Source organism: Columba livia, chromosome 2 (assembly GCF_036013475.1).
Source record: "Columba livia isolate bColLiv1 breed racing homer chromosome 2, bColLiv1.pat.W.v2, whole genome shotgun sequence".
Lineage (NCBI taxonomy): Eukaryota > Metazoa > Chordata > Aves > Columbiformes > Columbidae > Columba > Columba livia.
In genome coordinates this window covers 1,253,959-1,266,301 of record NC_088603.1, presented here as the reverse complement: position 1 = coordinate 1,266,301, position 12,343 = coordinate 1,253,959, and the positions used below count along the sequence as shown (strand labels likewise).

Genomic DNA, 12,343 nt, shown 5'->3' with positions numbered 1-12,343 from the left:
GAGCGAGCACCGCGTCCCACGGACCCGCCAGTCGTGTTCAACACCTCGTGTGTTTGCGAACGTTCGCAGAGCCTGCACGGAGCGACAACCAGAACTGTCACAGGCGGGGGGGTCAGCTGCAAGCGACAGCACCTTCCCCGCCTCTCCTTCCCCACTCGAGAAACCAGTTAAGTCCTCGCGCTTTAGCAAAGAGGGCACTACGCGCGCTTCAGAAACGCTTGTTCGCATCAAGGCTTTGCCTTTTTGCTGCTGGGACGCGGGAGGAGCCAAAGCTGCTGTCGCACGGTCAAGGAGCAGGAGTGAAGACACCACTGCACCCACTGGAAAATGAAGGGAAAAAGCTGGGGGGGCAGGGAGTGAACACACCTTGTCCCTCCAACAGTGTTTAGTGTTTAGTGACCCCCGAGACTCGGGCTCTGGTCCGTCTGGAAGAGGGAAACCAAACACACAGCGTCTGAGCAGCAGACCCGCAGGTCACAGATTTGGCTCCGCACTGAGCAGCCCCCGCGGGGACAGCCCATCGATTCACAGAACCGTAACATCATGGAACGGTTTGTGTTGGAGGGACCTTCCCAGCCCCCAGTGTCCCCTGCCATGACAGGGACATCGTCACCAGCTCAGGGTGCTCAGAGCCCGTCCAGCCTGGCCTGGGATGTCTCAGGGATGGTTCATCCACCACCTCTCTGGGTACCTGGGCCAGGCTCTCACCACCCTCAGGGCAACAATTCCTTCCTCATGTGCAGCCTGAATCTCCCTCCTTCAGTTTAAACCATCACCCTTGTCCTATCACAACAGGCCCTGCTCAAAAGTCTGTCCCCATCCTTCTTCTCAGCCCCTTTTAAGCACAGAAAGGCCGCACTCAGGTCTCCCCGGAGCTTCTCTTCTCCAGCTGCACCCCCAGCTCTCTCCCCTGTCCCCAGCAGAGCTGTTCCAGCCTCGGGTCATTCCTGGGGCTGCTCTGGCCCCTCTCCAGCAGCTCCACGTGTGTCCTGTCAGGGACCCAGCGCTGTTCCACCCTCGCATCATTTTACGGACACTGTGTTGTTTTTAATCACACTTCAACTTGGAAGAACAGAAAACAGATTTTGGGGGAAAAACACCCCAAACCGTCACCCGCGGGTTTCCCGCTGCAGGTTCCACATGACACCGTGACCCACACGGCCGTTTGGAGTTTTGCCACGAGGGATTGAAACAACAACGTCCAAGTCCACAGGTGTCCCCGGCGGCCAGAAACAAGCTTAAAACTGCAGGTTTTTAGGAAGCACACGGTGGAGCTGGTATGGCCAGGCGGGAAACATCCACCACACCGAGTCTGGGGTATTTTCATATGTCCTGGGTCCTGCCAACAAGGCAACGGAGACCTGCTGTTCCAGAATTAACACTGTGATATCGACCATATTCTTTGCATTCCTTAGGGAAAAGGTCTTAAGATGAGAGAAGGAAAAATGACACTTCCACCCCTGCGCTTTTCCTTCCGCAGCCTCGGGGAATTGGGGGCTGGGGGCACTACCCGGCTGGGGTGTTTGGGAAGAAATGCCATGCGAAGGGATTTTTCCTCTGAAAAACCATCACTTGGTGAAGTAGGAGGAGCGTTTCGAATATAATTCAGATTAAATTCCCGGTTTCAGTTTAATCAAAAGGTAAAACTACCCTGGCAGCCTCTGGAGTCCCGCGGGACAGGACAAGAGAGCTGAACAGGCACTGGAATTCAACCATTACCGGTGGAGCGGGGTGGGGACGGGGGACAGAGGGCCGGGGGACCCACCAGGTCAGCGTGCCCAGGCCCCTCCAGTAAAGATCTACCACTTCGGGCTCTTTCAGGTGTGCGACTGAGCCCGAGCTGCGGTGCGAACCCGCGCAGCCACACAGCGGGACTCGCACTGCCATCATCCTGTTAGGCCTGGGACGCTGTTTTACTTTGTCCACGTTCATTAAGCCTTTTTAAATCTGAAATATCATTTTCCAAAGCGGCAGATGACCGAGCCTTCACTTACCTGCGTTACTTTGGTGTCTCCTGCCTCGCTGGCTAACGAGCTCGGGCTTTATAATTATTGAGCTGCAGCCCCAAAAATAGCCCCGTATCACATGAAACAGTTCTCTGCTCACCCATGACACGCGGGGAGGGAAAGGAGACTCCACACAAAGCGGCACGAGCTTTGTACAAAAACCACGTGTGTTTTTCTTTATTTCACAAAATCGGGTGGCTGCGTCGCAGGAATAAAACCGGCCCTATACATAGGATCAGATGAAAAAGTCAGCACGCATATTATTTATACAGAAACACAACAGTGTCAAGAATTCAGGTACTCCGTAGGATCACCACTACTACAGTAAAAAATAGTCTCCATCTGGATCCTTTATGTTTGAAGCTGATCACGCTAAAAACAACCTGAGGTAACTCTAAACTGGACTACGGTCTGAACCAGAAAATCCCATGCTCACCCCAAAGACCCTGGGGGAAGGTACCGCGGGGTGAAGCTCCCGGGCGGGAGGCGGGCAGGTCGGGAGCATCTTCCGAGAGGCACCGGCGTGGAAAATCATCGTTGTGTGCACGGGGGGAAGGGGCTGCAGCCCAGACGCGGCTCCTCCGCGACCCAGCGCCCTCAGCACCGGGAAATCCAACCCGCGGCACCGAGGAGTCCATCACCTGAGTGCTCTGCAAAGCAACACGTTGGTTTATGGTATAAGTGGTTCTGGGAGATTCGGGTTCTTTGGGAGATCAAGCCTTACACCACCACCTCGCCCCCGGTTGCCAAAAGCCCTTTAAAGTGTTCTGCAACCCCTAACAAAGAGCAAACAAGCAGTTTAGCACTGGTGGCCGCACTCCAAGCTGTCCCCGTCCCCGTCCCTGTCCCTGCCCGCCTGGGCTGCCCACAGGAGGTAGTTCTGGCACTCGCACCCCAACCATCCCCCCCAACCCCATCACTAGCACTTCTTCGCTATCTACTTTTTTTTGTTTTGTTTTGTTCATTTTAAAATAGTAAAAAGTATATGCTCCAAAAAGAGGGACTAAAAATCATGGGTTTATTCCTCAGTTGGCTACTGTACCAAACTACTCAGAGAGAAGGTTCGACTACCACCTTCGAAGGCAAAAGAAAGGTAAAAACTGGAGCAAGAAAACTCCTACCGTTGAGTGGTTTATTCCAATTGATTCGCTCCTGGCTTCATTCGCATGGGATCAATATTTTCTTTAATAAGTTAGCGAGGCAGCCCGGGCGCCGGGTGCTGTCCCTAACGATCGGGGTGTGTAAGGAACGCGGCCGGCATTCCCGCTGCACCAACGCCCTTGTTTTCCTTCTCCGCTCAAAACACTGGTTTGGCATCCGATCTTGACGCTTTGCTCTACCCGGAGATCCCGAAACGTTCAATCATACGTGGAGCGGGCATGTCGACACCCTACAGCTCCACCTTAAAAACTCGGGTTTTACGCTTTACAGTAGAACCCAAAGCGCAAAACACCAAGAGGAAGGAAACCAGAGCTGAGCGTGACTGGGAAGAGACGCAGAGCAAAGCGTCAAGGGTTCGCCACCAGCAACGCGGAGGCACAAGGGATGCGACACCTGCCCCGGGGAACGCCGGGGGGACGCTGTGTGTGTGTTTTCCACCGGAGGGGAAGATAAACCAGGAGGTCAGTGAGGAATTGGTTTTTGGTCACCACTGCGCTGCTGGAGAAGCTCCTTCTCCCTCGACGGCTCAGGGGGCGGCGGAGGCCGGGGGGGCTGCGGCTGGAGGGGGGGTCACCCCTTCTGCTGCCGGGGGCGGCTGCGCCGGGGGGGGATCTGCAAACAGAGAAACACGGTGAGCAGGACACCAGGAGGGGCCCAACGTTGATACGCGACGGGCGACGCGGCCGTTCCACAGGAAAGCAGCAAGAAGTGGCCTCGGAAATGCCTTCTCCATCTTTTACAAGCTTTGCGTGCAGCTCCACCGCACGTCTTGTTGTGCTTTTCATTTCTCCAAAAGAGGAAAAATCATATTTTTACAGAAAATACAGCAATGATGCAGCTCGGTAACCAGCAAAGTTCACAGCGAGCAGCTTTCTGAGGTGGAATCAGCATCTCTCATCTCCCAGCTCGGCGCTCGAGCCTTTACATTACAGCTCCTTTCTATTTAAACTAGACGGAACAATACGCTTTATATAAACAGAGCTTGCACTTAAGCTCTGAACGGCGTATGTAGGTTAAAGTAGAGGAATCCACAGATGCAGCAGTAGGAGGGAAGAAGTGAAGGATACAAAAGGGCAGCTTTCATGCGCAGAGAGGAGATGCTAATGGAACATGACTGACTGGTTTAGCAGGGGAGAGAAAAGAAGAGAGAAATTAAGCTCAGGGAGGAGAGCGAGCAGGAATCCAACCTGACATGAGATATTCCCAGCGGCGGAGGCTCAGCAAAAGGGAACGAAAGCGAAGGAAAGCGGGAGCACTGGAGGGATACGGAGCAAAATTCTGAACTCTAATAGCACCGGGATGGGGATTTCACTCTTGTGCTGGTGAACGCCGGTGAGTTTGTGCTCCTCACCGCTCCCTGAAGCTCAAGCCAAACCAGGATGGTTTTTCCCAGTTCATTTTTGGGAGAAGTACCACAAGCAATCCCAGCGGCGCTTCCGCCAAATCATGTTTTTGGGTATGGAGCGCTGCGCTGAGCAGCTGCAGATAACGCAGACGTTAGTGAGGAACTGGTGGCAGAGCACCCTGCGCCAGCCAGGCCGCCTGTCCTTGCGCTTTCTGGATCTTCTTTTGGTTTCTGAGCACATTCTCACCGTCACCCAAGCAACACCCACCAAGTGGCTGCTGACTTCACTGCTGCTTATTTGGCCCTCATAAATCCACTTTACTGCGGAGGTGCAGGTGTTTGTACTGTGTAAGGAACATACCTTCTAAACATTTTGCTTCTTTCTAATTAGAACTCCCTCTTTAATCTCACATTTTCTATAAGGTACTGTTGAATTACATTCTGACCTCCACTATTGGAGGATTTAGCTATAGTTAATTCCTCAACCTCCACTGTGCATTCTTCCAGCCTGAAGAGAGGTTTTTGATGATGCCCACAGAGCCTTAGCGTCTTTATAAATAAAATAAGGGATGTTATAAATAAAATAAAGGACAGTGGAGGACGTTTGGATGCCCAGAGGGGAGAGAAGCACTTAAAGCTTCAAGCACACCTCCAGCTGCCAGTGTGCGCACATCCCATCGTTCCTGCAGCAGATCGAGAGGTTTCAACGACAACGGCTTTGCCAGCGACGCGGCGAGCGCCAGAAAAGCCACACCAGGTATATTTGATGTGTTTTGGGCTGCAGATCCACTTACACATGCCGTTGGGAGCAGCCAGAGGAACGCGAGGTCCGATGAGGTTTCCTGCCATGGGGGACATGCCGGGCGGGGGGGCGCCCGCCGGATGGATGTTGGTCGGGACGTTCGGCATCATCCGGCCCGGCATGGGCTGTCCCGGCATCATGGAGCCCGGCCCCGGCATCTGGCCTGCAAGGAGACACAACGGGGAGACATGCAAGTGATTGGAAAAGAGAAACATTGGGAAGAACAGCAGTTCTCCGAGCAGCGAGCAAAGTCTTGTGCGCCAGAGCCAACTCCGGCCACGCTCCCAGCACCAAACATCTCATCCCCTCCAAGGCAACACGTTCCCATCAGGAAGAACTATAAGATTCAGAAAACTCACAATACAGAGATTCCCACGGTATAAAGCCTTTTTATCCCCTCCAGGCCAACACATTCCCCATTAAGAAGAACCGTGAGATTCAGAAAACCCGGGATACAGAGATTCCCACCGTAAAAAGGCTTTTCATCCCCTCCAAGTCAACACGTTCCCGTCGGGAAGAACTCAGGTCTCAAGAACAAGAGGCAAGTGGCAGGTGGGACTCCAAGTCAAACCCCACGTTTTTCAGTGAATCTCGGCTAAAATGGCATTTGGCACAATCTAAACGAAGGCACGGGAAACAAACAGCGCTAGAATGATAATGTACCAAAGTCGTAGCACTTGATGAAAAAGAGCGACCACAAAGCCTGCTGGATTAATTTAACAGGAGAACTCGAATCGTACAGTTACAAATGCAGAGAAATCATACACTGAAAGATCCAGAGATTCAGAGCACAGAGATTCCCACCATAAAAAGGCCCATTCTGGTGCGAGGAGGGTGCCGATACATCTTCCAGCTCTCTAAGAGACCGTTGTGTTCCAGCCATTAGACTCGCCCAGCTTTGGACACCTACAACTCGCTGACTGATGCTTTAAAACCTCATTTGGGGCGATTATTTTGCATAATCCAATTACATTTACTTTCACACACTTACATAAACGTACAGTGCTTTAGTGAGCAAAGCAGCTATTGTAAAGGGTTCCTTCAGAAGAGCTCATTCCACCCCAAACCCCGGGCAACTACGTGAAATAAAGTGCGGTGACAGAACCCTCGAACAACACAAAAAGGCTCTGAACACACAAGAAAAGCATCACAGCCACACCGGTGGCTAAAATTAAGAAAGTGGGAGCTTGGGAGCAAGTCAATACTTTGGCGTAAGAACTATTAACTCGTGCTTAAGTTGAGCTTTGGAACAAGAGCTTTGAGTAATATTGTACTGATCATAGGATCCTCCAGGAGATGCTCATCGTGGGTATCTCGGTAGCTTCTCCAGCCCTTGGTTGCTGGTCTCTGCCTGGATTTCCATGGCGCTTTGAACCGATAAGGGGAAGACAGGCTGTTCTTGCAGAAAGGCAGACGACAGCGTAAAGGAGTATTTGCTTCTGAAACTGGAGCCTCTGAGGGTCCCGGCACAGAACACAGCACAGCCCACGGCAGAGGTGCTGAACCACCTTACGTGCACAGGGATTCTGACGCATTACATCAGGAAAACGTAACGCTGGAGCTCCTGGTCACGCACGGCAGAGCTCCTGGCGCCAGCGTGGGGCGCAGGAGCAGCACCAAGCAAGCTGTGGGTAGGAAGCTCTACAGAAACCACTGGATTTCTCAAAGTTTTACCAAGGAAAGGAATTCTGTACGTGTATCCTGGACACACTCCATGGCCCATCAGCGACCAAGGCATTTCCATCACCATGAATTAAAGAGCAGCAGCGATGGCCAACGAGAAAAGCTGTGTACATCTGAGCTTCTCATCCTCTCCTTCATCCCCGTTATTAACAAATATCTACAGGACATTTCCTAAAATTACATGACATGCCCTTGGGAGTGACTCAAAGTGACCAAGTCCCACACACAACATGATGTGCAGTGTCTGGTTTCCCATTTGTAGGCAAGTTGAGCTCAGTTTCTCAGTATGGCCCATGCATTCCCCTCCGCTGGAACAAGGCGTTATCTCCACCATGGCGTAACCCAGGTGGGAAGGGACCTCAGAGGGTCTCTGGTCCAACCTCTTCTCGAAGCAGGACCAGGCTGCTCAAGGCTTTGCCAAGACCTGCTTCATCTCTAAGGGTCTCAACCGCATCAGCTCCGGCGCATGGAGACACAGGGGCAGTGGGTCATACTCCAGATGCTGGATTTCACCTGACTTTACAGGAGATAGATGTGGGAACTTCTGCCTCTCCCCATGCTTGGTGACGACCTGTGGCACCACAGTCACAGCAGCTTGAGTTGCAGTGGCTGGACGTTCTGGGTGAAACATTGAAAAAACAATAATACATGAAAAATCCTGTATCACCAGCAATCTCAGTGTACACAGAAGAGGGGGCTGATCCAAGCACGTCAGTAACCAACACCCAACAAGCCTCTTCACTTAACAAAATGTCCTGACAACTTCACACAATCATTTTGGTTAGAAAAGCCCCCCGAGATCATGGAGTCCAACCATAACCCACCCGGCACTGCCCCATGTCCTGAGAACCTCATGTCCGTCTGTCCAGCCCTCCAGGGCTGGTGACTCCAGCACTGCCCTGGGCAGCCTGTTCAATGCCCCACAGCCCTCTGGGGAAGAAATTGTTCCCAGATCCGACCTCAACCTCCCCTGGGCAACTTGAGGCCGTTTCCTCTGGTCCCGGCGCTTGTTCCTGGGGAGCAGAGCCTGAATCTCAAAGCAGTTCTTTCCAGGAACAATATCTATTCTCCTGCTCCATTTACCTGTGTAAGAAGTCTTCCAAGAACAGCGTGTATCTTCAGTGGCTGCTTTTGCAAATATAATCTATTCCTTAGAGCCCGGAACAGAAGAACACTGCAGGCTGGTTTTGGTTCACAGGGAAAAGGGGAACTCGAGCTTCTGCCTTGCTGTATGGATAGGTGCCTATTTCTGGTCAGCTTGAAGTTTTCTAGGGCACTCAGAAAAGGATATTGAATAGAGAAGTGGGCTCAGCGTAACGAGCAAGGTGTACAACTGATGTTCATCGGGTTTGTGGGACAGTCTGCACGGGGACAGGATGGCGGCTCATTGCAAATCTAAGATCAGAAGCGGTGCAGGAAGAGCCACCAGGCAGCCTTTACATCCTCGAAATTCTCCCGCTGCGGGTTTAAAAGCCCGTTTTCACAGTTTACTGTCACACTGACACAAATGTGGGTGTATTGGCGGCTGCTCAAAGCAGACCCCGAGCGTCAGAACACTCGTGGAGCGCGACCACCAAGGCTCGATCTGCGCTTACCCCGCTTCTTGGAGCATTTGTAAAGAATCTGCATTCAGATCAAAGCCGGTACATGGACCTCTGGGCTGACTCAGCGCACACACACGCTCACAACCTGCTCATGCAAAGTCCAGCTTGCCGGGGAACAGAGCAACGGAGCTGGCAAGCCAGGCTTAAACGGTGAAGAATGTGTCTGGATCAGATGAGCTCACCTGAGCGAGACGAGCAAACTGGAGACAAAACGCGGCCCAAAGAGCTAGAGAACGTGGTAGCAAAGAGAGAAGATATTCACAGCTACCAAGGATGTTACTCACTGGCAAAACTGAGGGTGACTGAGGAATAAGAACGTAAAGCTTGGAGCACGGCCGTGTTTCAAAAGACCAGGAATGGTGGGAACCAAGACATCCCCAGCCTGGGAGCTGCCGCTTGGCAGGCGCCTCGACCTCTCCAACCTTGGACTATGTTTTATATCAAATATCAACCATTAAACAGAAACTAAATAAACTTTCAAATGTCGTTTCTTCATAGGTTCACAGCACATCATCCAATGTGGCAGCGATGCTCCCTGCTACCTGGCCCAAGGAATCTGTGTGGCATTTTTCTCTCTTTAATCTTGGAGATTTAAAAATCAATGGGACTGCAGCATTTCTGAAGACACCCAGAGGCTGAGCAGCTCCTCACTGTTTGGTTGTCTGGTTTTTTGGCATTCTTGATGTGATATGTACAAATTTTACCTTAGAAGTGGCTTGAGGTACTTGCAGAGGAACAATCCTATCGCACCCCAGAACCCCAAAGTGCTGAGGCTGAGCAGTAACCAAGCAACACCCAAACTGAGGTCAAGCAAGGAGAAACCGCCAGTACCACCACGGCAAAAACTGCCGCCCTGTTTCCACAGAGAGCACACGTTTTGTTCAGGTTTCAAGAGATATCGCTTCAAGACAGTGGCTCAAGCATAAAATGTGGAAGTGTGACCTACATAAGGGGAGAGCTTAAAAACAGCAGACGCAGGAAGAGATAAAGTCAAAAGGTTCAATAAAATGAGATTTAGCAGGCTAAAAAAAAAATCCTTTACACGTTGGAGATTGTAGCGTTTTCTAATGCGAGCTGTGGAGCGTCCTGCCACGAGCAAACTGCCAACTGCGGATCCACGTTACGCTGAAATGGATGAGCACCAATTTTTAAAGGATCTCCAAGGTATTTATCTTTATTAAATAAGCCTCTACCTCTATTAAATCAGCCACTCGAGGGGCGCTGGAGCGGTAAACAGCTTTAGTATGTTCGTTTGGCTGCAGCAGCCGACGGGGCACGATGCACGAAGCCTGGAGCCCATTCAAACCCTCTGCGCACCCTCGCCCTGTTCACAACCCCGAGAGGAACATCTGCAGCCGCGGCCAGCGCTGCGTGCGGGGGGAGAGGAAGAACAGGGCGCCCCGACCTTCCTCCCATCCCCGCCGGGCACGTGCACCGCTGGAATCTCCCTCTCCTACGACTTCATGAGTGGTTTTCCAGCTTGAGAATGGCAGGGAATGGCTCCGGGAAACGCCTGCACGGCGGCTCTGCCAGACGCGCTCCTTCCCACCGGACATTTTGGGGACAAATACGGATTGCTGGGTTTTCTGCAACCTCCCAGACGCGGCCTTTCCTTCGGCACGGCCTTTCCTTCGGCACGGCCTCCCCATGCGTGCGCTGCAGCAGACGATCCCGCCGCCCGGGACTGTGAATAATTAACTGCAATAACTCAATGAGTGTGGCGCCTGGGGGGAGAGGCACAATTTCCTCTTCACTTGTGTTACCATGTTGCTGGCGCAATTCGCCCGGCGCCGCAGCACGCCGAGGGGCACCGGAGCACGCCGAGGGGCACCGGAGCACGCCGAGGGGCACCGGCATCCACGCCATCTCCCGACTGAGCGCTCACCTTGATTCTCCTACGTTAAACCACATACGATGGGAAATGCTTTGTCGAGAAGCCGCTTTGTGTGTCACGCCGGCAAGAACAACCCTTCCGTAACCTTCCAACATTCACGCAGCTTCAATAATAGATTCTTGCGAGGAGTCGGGAGCTGCTCACGCTGACTGGAGAAGCTCTGCAGTTGTTCAGTTGACATTAAGGTGCAAGTCACTAATCTCAGCCCATCGCCTGGTTGACTCTTATTTCCCATTCTCACCCCATAAGGGCTCAGGTTTTCATTCAGAAATACACCAGAGCGCACTCACCATGGCTTTGATTTTCCTGCATCACCAGCCGCCGTAACACGTTGCAAACCCACAACTACCTGGTATCGCAGCACCACGGTAAGTGCTGCAAAGCCGTTTACCACCCCTGTGAATCTGCTTCCCTTCCATCCGCCTCCTGCCAGCGAGCGCCACGAACCACGGGCAAGAACAAAGAGTTCTCAGAAAACATTTACCAAAAGGAATGGAACTCCAAATCCTCCTTGGTACCAAAAAACCTCCAGAATCGCAACCAGCGCAATAGGCAAGTAAACAGCATCCACTAACTCGATTTAAACCCACAACTTTTAAATAATGATATGCACAAACTCACTTGAAAATCCACCAGTTCTAAATGACTTAAAGTGTTTTTTAATATCTCAAACATTGTCAGAAAACGATGCAAAATATATTGAGGGAAAAAGGTTATTAAAGTTGCTCGTGCCGCTGTAGTGGAAAGTGTATCCGTAGCTCCTTATTCCAACTCTGCTTTGGGTCAGAAATTATCAACTAGCCGAAAATCCCCCCTGAAGGGAGGAGTTAATTAATGACAGCTATTAATACATCTCTCTCTCTCTTCCTCTAAGAGCTTCAAGACGTTTCTCATGTTACACACCACAAGTATCACTGGTACCAGGCCCTTCTCATCATTTCCCAGATAACCAGAACCGCGCACTGAGAAATCAATAACGTGCTTCAAACGACACAACCGGCTGGTAACGTGGGATGAAATGGGGATTTTATTTCCCATTATGATGACAAGGTGCAGCTTTTCACAGCGAAATTGGAAGCCCATCTTCTTTTTCTGTCTTCAAACTCTTCATTCCAGGGGAAGGGAGAGAACAAAACAAGCTCAGTTGAAATGAAGTTAAAAAAGGTGGGGAAGGAACTAGTAACGGGACTTGTCTGAAATCAGTGCCTGAAAACAGCAGCGTAATTCTGGTCATCGAGACGAGATGTTTGCCAGATGTGTCTGTCATGACCCTCCCTGCAGATGTTCATCAGATGTGTCCAGACCGACCCTTGTGGCAGATATTCACCAGATGTGACCGGAATGACCACCACGGCAGATGTTTTACCAGATGTGCCCATCATGACAATTGCTGCAGATGTACAGCAGATGTGTCCAGACTGACCCTTGCTGCAGAAGTCCGCCAGATGTGTCCAGACTGCCCCTCACTGCAGATGTTGGCCAGATGTGTCCAGCCGGACCCTCATTGCAGATGTTCACCGTATGCGTCCAGACTAACCCTCACCGCTGATGTTCATCAGATGTGTCCATCATGACACCCGCCCTGGATGTTTGCCAGATGTGTCCAGACGGACCCTCACTGCAGACGTTCACCAGATGTGTCCAGACTGACACCTAATCCAAAGAATGTTTTTCTAGAAAGGGCTTTACCATTACCTTCCAGTTAAGAGAGTTGGCTTAACTGCTTCTGAATCCAGAAAAGCCATAAGCAGTATCTTATATTTCTAATTCCATTTACAAACGCCCGTTCAGATCCTTTCACCACGGCGTTGCCTCCCATCTCTTCAGCTCCCGTCAATCACTTTAAAG

At 51.5% G+C, this 12,343-nt stretch overlaps 1 protein-coding gene across 3 annotated transcripts in view; it reads right to left on the bottom strand.

The window, feature by feature from the left end:
• Positions 1-2,155: 2,155 nt before the first annotated feature.
• Positions 2,156-12,343, bottom strand: part of SMARCC1 (SWI/SNF related, matrix associated, actin dependent regulator of chromatin subfamily c member 1) — a 76,805-nt gene continuing 66,617 nt past the window's right edge. For all 3 annotated transcript variants that reach the window (XM_065054910.1, XM_065054909.1, XM_065054911.1), the window contains 2 exons: positions 5,307-5,477; positions 2,156-3,779 (listed from right to left, as the gene is read on the bottom strand). In XM_065054910.1, coding sequence (XP_064910982.1) covers positions 3,694-3,779; positions 5,307-5,477 — 257 coding nt within the window. In that variant the 3' untranslated portion in view covers positions 2,156-3,693. The remainder of the gene's footprint in view (positions 3,780-5,306; positions 5,478-12,343) is intronic.